This window comes from Aphelocoma coerulescens, chromosome 13, assembly GCF_041296385.1.
Source record: "Aphelocoma coerulescens isolate FSJ_1873_10779 chromosome 13, UR_Acoe_1.0, whole genome shotgun sequence".
NCBI lineage: Eukaryota > Metazoa > Chordata > Aves > Passeriformes > Corvidae > Aphelocoma > Aphelocoma coerulescens.
Genome location: NC_091027.1, coordinates 2465382 through 2479588, shown reverse-complemented (window position 1 = coordinate 2479588; position 14207 = coordinate 2465382). Strand labels below are relative to the sequence as shown.

Below are 14207 nucleotides of genomic sequence, written 5' to 3'. Positions count from 1 at the left end.
AGGTGAAGCAATCTCGTATTAAGCAGCATGAGCTGGAAGGACAAAACCTCCCATCCTACATGAGAGAAACCCACTGGCAGCCCACCCAACACAGCTTCGCCCTCAGGCCTATGAATGGCTTCTAAAATGCAATTTTCCTTGATTCCCAGCATCTGTTTTTAGATTCCATTGTTGTTCAGGCAGATGAATTTCTTTCTCTCTGTACCAGCAATCAGAGGGCCATTCACTGAGCCAGTAAATTAACTGCAGGGCTGTTTTCAACACACTGCAGCAGCTCTCAATTATGGAGGTACAAAGTGCCAGGAAAGATCTCCTCCCACAGAAAATTCATCCAAAATAGCACCACCAACAGCACTGAAACTGCTTTACCCCTGCCCTTCTCAAACTTCAACTCATGAGCATCGGTGATAAATCCCTCTGTCCTCAAGTTCTGCCATTAATATAAGACCTGAAGAGACAACACAGCAAATCAAGTGCTGTGTTTGGCCACAACGTGCCTGGAGAACTTCTAAAATGTTATCTTTTACTGTCAAATTGATAAGCTGGTGAAAAAGTGTAATTTAAGAGGATTAGAGATGCATGGCCAGCATTAGCTTAGTTCAAATGTCTGATAAAACATTAAATGTACAGAGTGCACAGAATTAACGTGTTCATTTATAACCATGCACACATCAAAGATGAGACAGGAGTGTGATGGCTGCTAGATGGGTGTTTCAGGATTGCACTGCTCTTTTTAAGGTTGGTTGAAATATTTCTTTACAGGGAAAAAAGCCTTTAGTTTTCTTAAAAGTAAAAACAGGTATAAAAAGCTTTTAATTTAGCATGGGTATTTTTTACATCATCAAAACAGAAGGAACATTGCTATGTTGAGCAGGACACACCACATCAGTATTTTCTAAAGGAGAAGGCACACAACAGGTTGAATTTTAGCAGTTTTTTAATGGTGTCAAACAGGAAACCATCTATTCTTGCATCTTCTCGATTGTTTCCTCCTTGTACTTGCCCTTCTCCTTGCCAACCTGGCGGGACTTGGCTTTACGCTCCAAGATCTTCTTGCGGTCCTTGTCCAGCTTTAGCCTGGTGATCACCACCTGGGGAGAGCACAAGGAATTCAGGGTCCCTGCTCAGGGTCAAGGACAGCAACCAATGCCAAATCCACCTGGAACCACAGCACGGAGCTGATCCCAGCACCACAAACGCAGCAAAGCTGGCCTCGGACACTTCCAGGGATCCAGGGGCAGCCAGAGCTGCTCTGGGCACCCTTTGCCTCACCACCCTCACAGGCAAGAATTTCTCCAACAATTCCTGTTCATGCTCCCTGTCCTTTCTGTTCCTGCCTCCTCATACTGGCAAAGAAATCAATGTGTTGGTATTACTGAAAGCACTACTTGGAAAAGACAACAATCAAATCCTAGAAATCCCATATGGGCACACTTCTCCTCAGTTCCTTGTGCATTTAGGTCTCTCTTAATTGTGATTTCCACCTCTTTACCCAGGAGAGGCAGGAACTGTTCACACAGCCCAGTGCACGTTGGTAACTAAACATTCCTCTGCTCCTCTTGCACTAATAACCAGAATCTTTATGCAAAGCTTCATCAAGATCTAGTCCCCAATTAACGAAAATTTTCACAGTGAAGAACCAGCAGAAAATTCCATTACTCTCATTCAGCACACAAGTACATGCACTGGCTCCACCACAATGTCACCTTGTCAGCCAGATGTTGTTGCTGCACACAAGTTGTGATGTTTTGGAATAATTCTGCCCTCCCTCTGCTGAACACACCAACCATTTACACCAGAAAACCTGCTACAACTGGATTTTTTCCACCAACACTTCCATCTTTGTGCCCACATGGCAAGGCTGAAGCAGACTGAATTCATCTGCTTCAAACCAGGTTTGGGTAAGTTCTTGTGTTTAGTTTGAAATGTTTCCTGTTATGATCTAAACAGGCTTTGCCTGGTTTTCACCAACTCTGAACACCTCAGGCTAAACCCAGATTCAGTTCACAACAGCCTGCAAGAGCAAATCACAATTCTGAGCATCTATTTAAGCCTTGCCAACACCTCAGCCAGTGCAAGTGCCACATAACAGAGATGAAGGATTGTTCTAAATGATCCATTTAGTGCTTTGAAAACATCAATCTCTTCAAAGAAGCACTTCAGCCAGATCCCAAAGTCTCCAGCAGCTTTCTACTCCTAGAAACAGCGAGGAGTTCTTGGTTTCAACTCACTTCTCTGCTCATGACACCATGACACAAGATGCTTTCCTTGATGCAGCCTCTCCATTCATTATTCACAGAACCACAGAATGGTTTGGATTGGAAGGGACCTTAAAGCTCATCCAGTGCCAAACCCTGCCATGGGCAGGGACACCTCCCACTGTCCCAGGCTGCTCCCAGCCCCAATGTCCAACCTGGCCTTGGGCACTGCCAGGGATCCAGGGGGAGCCACAGCTGCTCTGGGCACCCTGTGCCAGGGCCTGCCCACCCTCACAGGGAAGAATTTCTTCCCAATATCCAATCTAACCCTACTTTCTGTCAGTGTGAAGCCATTCCCCTTGTCCTGTCCCATCCATCTTCCCTCTAGACTTCCTCAGGCCCTGCAAGGCCACAATAAGGTCACCCCAAAGCTTCTCTTCTCCAGGCTGAACAATCCCAGCTCTCCCAGCCTTTCCTCCCAGCAGAGCTGCTCCATCCCTCGGATCATCCTGGTGCCTCCTCTGGTCTTTCTCCAGCAGCTCCAGCTCCTTCCTGTGCAGGGCCCCAGGGCTGGGGCAGCTCTGCAGGTGGGGTCTCACCTGAGAGGGGCAGAGGGCTGCAATCCCCCCCTGCCCTGCTGCCCACGCCGGGGGATCAGCCCAGGGCACGGGGGGCTCAGGGCTGGGGCAGGTCCAGCTCTCACCCACCAGCACCCCCAGAGCAGCTCCATCTGCTGATCCTGGGGGCTGCCCTCACCCAGAAGCATCCCCAGCACTCGGTGCCAAGTTCCACCCATCCCAGAGAGCCCATGAGCCCCCCAGCTCTGCTGGCAGGTGCCAGACCCCGGGTGCCACCGTACCTTGCTGGGGTGGATGCCCACGTGCACGGTGGTGCCGTTGGCCTTCTCCCGCTGCACGCGCTCGATGTAGATCACGTATTTCTTCCTGTACACCTGCACCACCTTCCCGATCTGCTGCCCCTTGTAGTGTCCTCGGACCACCTGGACACAGCAAACACACTGAGCCACGCTCCACAGCCACCCTTTGAACAGCCACCCACCTTACAAGCCACGACTGAATTATCCAGCTGAGCTGCACAGGCTGAAACCCCAACTCTGCTCCTTGTGCATGCAGCCACAAAGACAGGAGGGACGTGCCAATTTCAGCGTCACTAACATGGAAAATAGATCAGAACTGTGCTTCTCCCCCATTTTCCCTGCAGTAAACCCTAATGGAGGAGTTCTGTAGCTTTCAGCCAGGTTTCAATTTTCAATAGTTTTTACCCTAACTTTTCACCTATAATTGAGTACTATATAAAAAAGCCACTTAACTTGGATTCATTTCTAACCCAACCTTTGAAATATTATAGGTAGCAAACAGTCCATAAAAAAGAAACCGTTCTTTGCTTTGTGCTTTATTGCTGAAGTTTTTAATTCAGCATAAACAGTCAATGTAAGAAACTGAAGTGCAGCAAAATCGCCAGCACCTTTCTGTTCCTGCTATCTTCCTCGTCACTGAAGTGAATTTAAGGAACACTCAACAGGCCAAATCATAACTCGATCAACCTGGATGATTTCTGCACTGCTCAGGGCAGTGCTCCAGCACCAATGTGAATTTGTGTCGTGCTTCCCTTCTGCACAGGCTACACACGGAAGGAGAATCCCAGAATCACTTGGGTTGGAAAAGATCTCCGAGGCCATCGAGTCGAACCTATGACCCATCCCCACCTTGTCCCCAGCCCAGAGTGCCACTTCCAGTCATTCCTTGGACACCTCCAGGGATGGGCACTCCAAACCTCCCTGGCCAGTTCCAATGCCTGAGCACCCTTTCCATGGGGAAATTCCTCCGGGAAACTCCACAGAGAGAGAAGTTCAGGTGTGACAGAGCAGCCTGGGGCAGGGCAGTACCTGGACCTCGTCGTCCTTGCGGATGGGCATGGAGCGCACGTTGTACTTCTGCCGCAGCTCCTTGGACAGGGGCGAGGACATGATTTTCCTGCGGATGTGGGAGGGGGCATTGAAGTGCCTTTTGCGGTTCTTGCTGCGGTCCGAGGTCACAAAGGGGTTGAACTTCATTTTGGCTGCATAAAAAAACCCTATCAGTTGGAGAGTTGCTCACAACACACACACGCACTACACTTCACCATCCACAGAGTCTGCTAGGGCATAAAAAAGCGATTTGAGCTATTCTTAATGCCACCACTGATTAACAAACCCTCATGTCCTGGAGTCCAAAAGAAAGTTGAAGGCTCTTCCCTGACTGACAGTGACTCTGCGACTGACACACGTGCACATCAGAGCATTCCATCCAAACCTCGCCATTCCCAGCACTCAGGACACCTGCATCCTGCCCACTCTCGTTTACATACATTTATAAAAACGTATCTTTGGGGCTGGCAGAGGGAACTCGCACTGCTCCTACATCTCAATAAAGCTCCTTATCAACGTGCACAGATAACACCTCTACAACTCCAATATATTTCCGACCTTTCCTGAACAACTGCGCGACAGGATTGCCTGTAAGGACACTATTTATCCTCATACCAAAGGATAACCCAAACTAGGGATAAATTAAAGGCTCTTTTTGCTCAAGTCCGCAATTTTGAAGCGTACACACTGGCAGGGCTCGGCTGTGTTAACTCAATACCGCACCAGCAAAGCGCAGACTGAAGCAGGCCGAGCTCCCCCCGGACACCGAGCTCTCCCCGTCCCGCAGCTCCGCGCCGGCCCCCGGCCACCCGAACCCCTTCCCGCTCCCTGCCGCTGCCCCGCGGAGGCTCCGCGGGCCGGGGCCGGCCCCGGATGACCCCGATGGCCCCGGATGGCGGCTCCCGGTGCCTCACCCGCTGCCGCCGCCGCGCCGCCCGCCCGGAAGAGGAGCCACGGGCGCTTCCGCTTCCGCCAGCGCCGCCGCGTCTCGCGAGAGCCGCGCGCCCGCCGCGCCCCCTGGCGGCCGGGGGGGGGGTCAGAGCTGCAGCGGGACCGAGCGGGAACGAACCCGGAGAGACCGGGAAACGACCTGGGAACAGAGCCGGGATACAGCCGGGATACACCCGGAGAGACCGGGAACCGACCTGGGAACAGAGCCGGGATACAGCCGGAGAGACCGGGAACCGACCTGGGAACAGAGCCGGGATACAGCCGGGATACACCCGGAGAGACCGGGAACCGACCTGGGAACAGAGCCGGGATACAGCCGGAGAGACCGGGAACCGACCTGGGAACAGAGCCGGGATACAGCCGGGATACACCTGGGCATCATCCCTGGAAGCGACCTGGGACACGGCTGGAACAGAGCCGGGACACAGCCGGGACACACCTGGGCATCACCCCTGGTACCCACCTGAGCATCGTGCTCTGGTACGGACCCAGCATCAACTCCTGGTACCCATTTGGGCATCATGCCCAGCACCCGCCTGGGCACTGATCCCCAGTACCCACCTGAGCACCCTCCCTTTCAGTCATCCCCTCCTATTCAGCAGCAGCTCCTTCTCTCCATGTCCAGCCCCTCTGAACGAGGGTGGAAACAGGAACACTCCACTGCTTCCTCCTCCACAGCCCAGCCCATGTTCCTCAGCCCAAATGGACACCAGTGACACCAGTCCCATGTTCCTCAGCCCAAAGGGACACCAGTGACACCAGTCCCACGTTTCTCAGCCCAAAGGGACACCAGTGACACCCAGTCCCACGTTTCTCAGCCCAAAGGGACACCAGTGACACCAGTCCCATGTTCCTCAGCCCAAATGGACACCAGTTGCCTGGGACTTCTGCCAAGTTCAAATTCCCCTGCCCAGCCCCTGCTCCTGTGTCACTGTTGCCTGCATCCCTGTCCCCACAAACCAGCTCGCCTGCACAAACCACTTCCCTTTCAGGTAGATGTGGTCCTAGTACAAACTTTCAGGACACAGATTGATTTATTCCCCAGGAAAATTGGAAGAAATGAACCAATTAGTTGGCTGAGACATAGCTAGGTTGGGTTTGGGTTGGGTTTTTTTATAAAGATAAGCTGGAAAAGTTTGGGACTGAGTTGCAGCAGGCTGAGATTTGGATTTGAGCCTTTATTTATCATTTATAGAGTAAGGGACCTACAGCACCACCCATCACTTGTGGAAATCTGAGTTCCCATCACTGGAAGAGGCAGGATCTCTTCCTTCACAAAGATGTTGTCCAGCCCACACCGAAGTAAAGGGAATTGAGTTCTTAAGATGGTGCAGGTATCTTGAGCCCAAACTCAGTGTGTTGTAACCCTTTACTGTTTAATCTTTAATAATTGCCTCAGACACAAGGCTAAATGGACATTAAAGGAGGAGGGCACAAAAATTGGGTTATTTCATGTACCAAGGAGCACAGTGACTAAAGCCAAACCCAGCAAGTCCCAACTGCAGTCCACTCACCTTCCCTTAAAAAAGGAGAGGTTGGGACACTTGGTACTGTACAAAACCAAGCACTGAATGTCCAGACATGACTCAGGGCCAATTACAAAAGAGCCTCGTGCTAACTTTCACCACAGTGACCTGGCTCCCAGTGATTTCACTGTGTGATAATGCTCAGTCCACTGAAATCATAATTAAAAACAAAAGGAAAAAAGCCCCTTTAGATTGATTTTGCAACCGGAGTGCAGCAAGAAGCCAATCAAAACACGTAAGAGTTTTATTTTTAATTATGGAACTATAAAGGCTAATAGTTTATTAACATAAGGTTGCAAATTAAAGACAAATGCCAGAACTCCTTAACAGTCTCCACTGTAGAAATGTCAAAGACTTGTGCTTTAAACGTCGCTGTACCAGACACCACAGGGCTGCTCCTCCTCCCTGCCCCCCTCTCCCACATTCCAAGGAGAAACCCCCTCACTGACATCCCCAGTTTGCAACTTTCAAACAACTCTTCTAAAGCACAGACTCATCCCAGCCACTGCCAGCCCCAGCAGCCCGTGTGTCACACAGAGAAAGAACATTAAATGAGAAGGACTCAGGAACTGGTGGCAGACAGGGCCACCAACATCACAGACCCCACTTCTTACAGCGCAGTCGAATGCAAGTATTTGAGAGATCAGATCAAACACTCACAGATGCATCTCTCCCGGATTTTTGTACCCCACTTTCATTTTATTTTCTTTAAAAAATCCTCTTCAGCAGTCCAGATACTGCCTAGAATACACCTAATAACTTTCCCTAGAGCCAAAAGGTTTTAATTCCACCATTGCAGAGCGTTCCATGCCTCAAGTTCTCACCGTAGGGTGGAGTCTGGAGTTACAGGGAATAGTTTAAAATGGGAGTTTCAAATATTTTACTTCCTACAGAGATGTCTTTCTTGGAAACCCAAATACTTCAATGAAAACACTGACTTGAAAGGGCAAAGTCAGGAAGAGGGATGAGCACCTACAACCGAGGCTTTCCTTCTGCTCTGACTCAAAATTCTTTTGTTTGCAAGGACACCTAAAAGCACAACTAAGCTCCTTTTGTCTACAGAAAATTAAAAATGAAAGTGAAATCTCATGGATGCAGAGGCAGTAAATGCCTTGCTTTCACATTGGGAGAGATGAAGAGCAGATTCTTCTGTAAGCACACGATGCAGTACCACGGTGTGACCTGAGCCAGCCACGCCTGAAGGACAAGCTCAGCCCAACTTCCAGCAGCCCCAGAAGGTGGCCTTGGCTTGGCAGCACTCAAAGGCTTAGACCTGGTTTAGAGAACCAAGGTACAGACTATTCCTCCTAACTTGAGTACAATTTGGTTTCCACATCTAGCAAAAAAAAAAAAAAAAAAGTGATTTATTACCTTATTGCAGGGGATATTTTGGCAGAGAGAGCAGGCACGCTGAAGTGTTTTATTTCCAAAAAAAAAAAAAAAAAACAACAACAAAAAAACCAAACAAACAAACCAATTTCACTGGTCTGGTTTAGAGAACTGGCCTGGACTGCACAGGAGGCAGTTTAATACAGACAGGGAATGGGGAGCAGGATGGAAATAACACACCAGGGGACACAAGGAATCTGCAACCCACTTTGTCTGTGTCAAAGAAATTGTACTGGGGGAGAAATTTCAGAAAATGAATTGTACAACTGCACTGCAAAGACCTCCCCTTGCCCAGCTCAGGAGAAGGATGCACTAAATAAATCTCAGCATAACGAAGATGCTAAAACATTAAAAATCTCATCGTTGTAATCCGCTGTTCCCAAGCTGTCAGCAAAGACTCACCAAATCCAAAAGGAAAAACTAGGACATTTTAGCTGTGTGAGCTTCAGCTGGTCACAGTGGATTAGAGGAAATCCTTCAGCCAGCAGGAGAAGCAATTGCCATGGAAAATCCCACATCCAGCGGGTACCGCTCGCAGGCACACAGACACGTGCCCCAAATGAACACAAGCATCTTATTTTCAAGTTCATTCTTGTAAATGGAAAAAGAAAAAATGTAAAAAAATCTATCCATACATGAAGGGGGTACAGGAAGTTACACAATCCAGTTTACACCTAAAGTAAGAGCAATCAGTCCAGAGTAACAACAAGGGAAAAACTCCAATGCTGTCGCTGGTCCGAAGTCACTACAGGGCAGAGCATGGCAGGGGGAGAGCAGCTGGCTGCTTCTTCTTGGTGGGTGGATAAAACTGGCTACACCTTCCCTGCTTCCAAAGCAACGAGACAATTTCAACAGACAATCAGGAATTCTTTCTGAAATGCATCTGACTCTAACAGTAACACTGAATATTCAACGATTCGTATCATCACAGCATAAAGTTTGGATAGTCTGCCTCCAGGAAAAGGCAATGGGGATCACCCAAGAGAAACCCTGCACCCATCTTAGAATTTACAGCACTGAGTTCAAGATTTTTATTTTATGATTTATTTTTTCTTCTTTTATCCATCCTGGAACACTTAAACTTTGTGTATCCTCAGCTCAGACATTCACAAGGCATGTGGAGACTGTCGCTACTCAAGGAACATTGACAAGGCTCTGGAAAATGTACTGGTGGGCATTTTTGTGACCTCATGCCCACCACAACATGCAAGACAGCCCTGGCAGGAGTTTTCCCCTCACATCTCCGTTTTTTGGAGGCTCCAGAAGACAAGGCTTGAAGGAATGGACAGGGAAGCTCAGGTACCATTTTACGGAATCAAAGAAAACTCCCAGCAAGGGTCAGCCTGTGGGAATGCTGCCCTGTGTACCTGTGGGAGAGCAGTGTCAGTCCAGGGCTCAGAAAAGATGCCTGACTGAGTTTTAAAGGAAAAGGGAGGCACCTTAAATCCTGAAAAGTCAGAATTCCTGTGTTTGACAGGTGTGTTGAATACACACACACAGAGCAAGAGGGGAAGCTGTGCTCATCCACCCAGAAGGCTGCACCATTTTTCTGAGCACAGAGAATGTACAACCTCTTTTCAAAAAAAACCAATAACAACAATAATAAAACAGAAGTGCAGAATCCAGACTTTTGGGTGGTCTGTGTTTAAAAACAGAAGAAATAAAAGCTAATGCTGTAAAGACAACTATTCCCTTTCAAAGCAAAGGCCACATAAAACTGTGTTGCTCAGTTTGGTTTTTACTTCATGCCACCTGTAAACACAAGACTGGATATTCAGTTAGTGGGAAGAAATGAAACCACTTTTACATCCAGAGTAAAAGAAATGCCCTCCACTGCTGGGATCACAGATTACCCAGGAAAAGGTAGCTGGGGAAGGCTTCCTCTTCTCCTTTGTTCACTTCATTAGAAAGGTTGTATCTGAACAACTGAGCTTTCAATAAAAGCACAGAACATTTCTTGATATGTTATTTCTGCCCTCTGTCTCTTAGGTTTGCTGTGCGGACTAACACTTTCCATTCCTCACCAACAGATACATCACCTTTTTGGCACCATGGTGGAATTTCTTCCTCATGTGTAATTTTGCCCTATACAAAAGTCGATTGTCTGATCATGCAAATCCAACAGAACTCCAAAAAGTGCCACAAGACAGTTCAGCTCTTTGCCATCTACTCCCTAGTCTGTACACTGCCATAGGGACCTCCCAGAGGACAGACTGTCATCCTTACTTAGATCTGATATGGCATCTCAACCTCTCTTTCTGGGGGGAGGGAATCGAAATCCACACCCTGATTCCACTGATTTTTCCCTCTCAGAGCTCTGAAATGCATGGAGATTTCTTTGATTTGTTGAAGACGTCTTCACTGAACAGCCTGATTAGAGAAAAACATACTGATTCAATCAAATAGAAAATAAAGACAAAAACAGGTAGTGGTAGATCTCTCAATCTTTGCTCCTGTCCTTGGAGTCGAGGGTAGAGTTTCACTGCTACTGCATTTTGCCCAGCTGGATCTTCTTCCAGGCCTCTGATGCTGTGAAAATGCAGGAGTCGAGGATCCCAGCTACAGTAAATGTTCCTCCAATGATGGCACATATCTGGAATTACAGAGAGAGGAAAGACATTTGTCACCAACGAGGGAAACTTTCACACAGCTCAAACTTGGAGGAGGGATCCTGCTGCTGGGGTATTTTCTGGAAGCACAGTAAGAACTGGGTGACAGCACTGGGGATGGAATTACATGAGAATCATTCACAAAAAACATCCCCTGCAGTGGAATAAATTAGTCCTGAACTCTTCACAGCCTGAGCCCATCACAAATCCCAGCTCCCACAGCATGAACACTGCTCCTTTCTGGGCTAAACCCCACCTAACTCAGCTTTCTAGAAGCTCTGTGTTGCTCACATCTTCCTGCTACTGTTTTCTATTATAAACACCACAGCCTTGTAGTCTTTTCCCCATTTCACAAGATAATAATTCACAAACAGGCAAAAGACACTGAAATAGCACGTGAAGGGCAGTCACTAACAGAGAACCCAGCTCCCAGCAACACCACAGCTCACCCTGTCTAACACTTTCCATGACAAGGGCTGCTGACAGCAGCCAACTTAACTCTTTGTGGGACAAAGTTTTCCACACAAGATGTCTTGGGTCAAATTAAAACATGTAATCACTTTCAAGAACAGAGGTAGGGAAAAAGTTCATCTCCTGATTAGCGTTAACAGCCTACTTCACTTCTCAAGTGTTACGGAAACACAGAAATATTCTGTGTATTCTGTCAAACCAGAGTCCTTGTGGAAACACAATCACAGACTCATTTAGGCTGGAGAAGACCAATGATACAAAATATTTCCCTGCTACACTGGCTCACTGGTTTGGGATTAGTCTCTCCTTCAGCTCCTAGCTCATAACAAATCCCCTTTTTCCAAGGCAGGCCCTTGTCAGGAGATAAGCTCCATATCTTGTTCCCTTCTCACAACCCAGTGTTGTTATTCTCAGAACCACCTCGTCCTACACAACGTAAAAGACCAAACTGAAAGAGCATCACAGTTATGAAGTAAAAAGATGTGGGAGTTAGGAAATTAGAACTGTGTAATTAGCACATGGCTGGTAACGTTTTTAGGTTACGTTGTGGTGTATCACACTTTCCGTGTGAACGCTGCCTGGTGGCACCCTGGGGCTTTCTTCCCCTCCTGTGGTGTTTGACTTCTGCCTCCTCACCAGCAGGTGGTTTGTATTAACCCAGTCCTGAGTGTAACTCAAACGTTTCTGTACCAAAAACAGTGCAGCAGCAGGAGCAGGGCAGTGCCTGTCCCCTGTGCTGGGCACTGCTGAGGCCTCACCTCAAACGCTGTATCCAGTTCTGGCCTCTCATGGGAAGATGGACATGGAGAGGCTGGAGCGTGTCCAGGGAAGGGAACAGAGCTGGGAAGGGGCTGGAGCCCCAGGAGCGGCTGAGGGAGCTGGGAAAGGGGCTCAGGCTGGAGCAAAGGAGGCTCAGGGGGGACCTTGTGGCTCTGCACAAGTCCCTGACAGGAGGGGGCAGCCGGGGGGGTCGGGCTCTGCTGCCAGGGAACAGGGACAGGAGGAGAGGGAACGGCCTCAGGCTGGGCCAGGGCAGGCTCAGGGTGGACAGCAGCAGGAATTTCCCCATGGAAAGGGTGCTCAGGCCTTGGCAGGGGCTGCCCAGGGAGGTTTGGAGTGCCCATCCCTGGAGGTGCCCAAGGAAGGGCTGGAGGTGGCACTCAGAGCTCTGGGCTGGGGACAAGGTGGGGATGGGGCACAGATGGGACTCGATGGCCTTGGAGATCTTTTCCAACCCAAACAATTCTATGATAAACATCATAAAACTGCAACACAGCTGGCACAGAAGGGAACTGGTGCCACACTACACGCACCGTGCCACGTCTCTGCTCCCACACAACACCCCGTGGGCAAAGTCACAGACAGAAAAATAACGTAAGAGCAGCAGCAGCAGCGCTGAGGGAAAGGAACAAAGAGCTCACTGATGGTGAGCAAGGGCAGTGAGAACTACAGCTCCTTTCCATGTGTATTTATAACCAAGATATGAACATTTAGGGAGCTCAGTGAAACAAGGAGCTGCAGGAAACGTGGCTTTTGCAGGACACTCAACATTCCAGCAGATCAAGGCTGCTAAAACCAGAGCACCAGCCTGAGGCAAAGTCAGGATTTTTAGGGGACAAGTCCAGCTCCTGCCCCTGTGGCCCCCTCCCTGCTGTCCCTCAGGACATGACACAGGGTGACTTCCCAGGGAAAATGCCCACCACGGAGCTGGGTTATTTCAGTTCAGAGCAGCTCAGCTGACGGGAGATGTCACACCACAAACACAAACCCCGTCCAACACCCAGATTCTGCATCACACGGCAGGAAAATCTGACTTCAGTGCAGCAGCACAAGGGGCTGGGGAATTGAAAAAAAATATATAAATTCATCTGCAGAGCTCTGTGGTGCTGAGTGGGGATGAGTCACACACACCTGGCACTGGCTCGGGGCCTCCTGCACACAGAGCTTTGAGTCCTGGTGACGAAAAAAGGGCTTGGAGTCCTTGTGACCAGCACTGGGCTCTAGGTCAGCACAGGAGCTGCCCACGGTGTTTCTTTATCATCACAGCTCTCATACGTATGGGAGGCTGGCAGCAGGCACTTCTTTAGATTTAATGGAATAAATGACTGGGAACGGCCTGGGTTTAGCTCCGTGAGGTCTGTTTTACTCAGGCCCAGCCATTAAAGGATGAAGGGGAAGAGACACAGATGTGGAATAATCCCAGCAGTGAGAGCCCATCCAACAGGAGGAATGCACCTTGAGCAAAAGGTGATCACAGCAGAGTGGGATGCAGGCTCATGCCTGAAGGAAAACACGAGTGGATATGTAGGAGGAGGCAAGGTTGCAAGCAAGGTGACAGAAAGGCAAATGTCAGACACACGACTGTGCTCCTCTGGGATGTCCTGAAGTCTGAAAATTACTTTTAAGGACAGAGGGGATCAGTAGGACACTCAAGCAATTCCTAGTAAGGTAAGCTGCAGAATCCCACCCAGAGCTTTTCAGCACATCTGGTAGAACGCTGTCTTGGCTTGAAAAACGCTGCAGGAATGAATCTGTGACACCTCTCAGTCCCAGTCCCCATGGCTGAAATTACTCTGCCTGCAACCACTCTGTTCCAGCTCCCCCCCCTCATTATTTCCAGTTTAATTCTTTTTCACACCTAGAGGCCAGATGAGTCCTTTCACACCAGGAAAAAAAAATTTCTTTGGATTTTGAATGCTTGAGCAGAACATTGGCTGCTTTCCTCCCTGCTCTCCCTCCCAGTCCCTACACTGATCTCATGATAAAACATTCTTTCAGTCTGGCCACTCACAGGAACTCATGAATTTTCAGCAGTGAAACTTTTCCCCTTGCTCCATAACCTCAACCAGGAGGTCTTGAATGGCTTCTCTTTATGAGGGAGGAGTTGATTTTAAGTAGTGAAGTTTGACAGGCAAAAAAACTTGTGTTTAACACTATGCCAAGTGTCTGGTTAACTCCAGGCAAGCTCATGGAACAGTGACAGTGGCAGCACTGATCCACAATATACAATCTTATTTAGTACTGAACTTTTTGGAGCACGACATGTAAAGTAAAAAAAAACCTTATGCTAAACCAAAGCCTTTGCACAGGAAGCACCTCTCAAATCATACAGGAAATTAGGCTAATTCCCCACACC

The 14207-nt window shown here is 48.7% G+C and overlaps 2 protein-coding genes across 2 annotated transcripts in view; both read right to left on the bottom strand.

Moving 5' to 3' along the window:
* Positions 1-919: 919 nt before the first annotated feature.
* Positions 920-5133, bottom strand: RPL26L1 (ribosomal protein L26 like 1). The gene is made up of 4 exons (XM_069029072.1): positions 5040-5133; positions 4105-4277; positions 3058-3198; positions 920-1091 (listed from the first exon to the last, which is right to left on the bottom strand). The coding sequence occupies exons 2-4, from the start codon at positions 4270-4272 to the stop codon at positions 963-965; spliced, it is 438 nt and encodes a 145-aa protein (XP_068885173.1). The 5' UTR covers positions 4273-4277; positions 5040-5133; the 3' UTR covers positions 920-962.
* A 2900-nt stretch (positions 5134-8033) lies between these two features.
* ERGIC1 (endoplasmic reticulum-golgi intermediate compartment 1) overlaps positions 8034-14207 on the bottom strand; it is a 57429-nt gene continuing 51255 nt past the window's right edge. The window contains exon 10 of the mRNA XM_069029382.1: positions 8034-10584. Within this exon, the coding sequence (XP_068885483.1) occupies positions 10477-10584 (108 nt within the window). The 3' untranslated portion in view covers positions 8034-10476. The remainder of the gene's footprint in view (positions 10585-14207) is intronic.

Excerpts from the sequence above, each read along its gene's own strand:
- RPL26L1 (XM_069029072.1), bottom strand. The coding sequence starts at position 4,272 with ATGAAGTTCAACCCCTTTGTGACCTCGGACCGCAGCAAGAACCGCAAA. Across the intron at positions 3,199-4,104 it reads GCAAGGACGACGAGGTCCAG|GTGGTCCGAGGACACTACAA; the intron begins GTACTGCCCTGC and ends TGCTGTGTCCAG. Across the intron at positions 1,092-3,057 it reads TGGGCATCCACCCCAGCAAG|GTGGTGATCACCAGGCTAAA; the intron begins GTACGGTGGCAC and ends TGCTCTCCCCAG.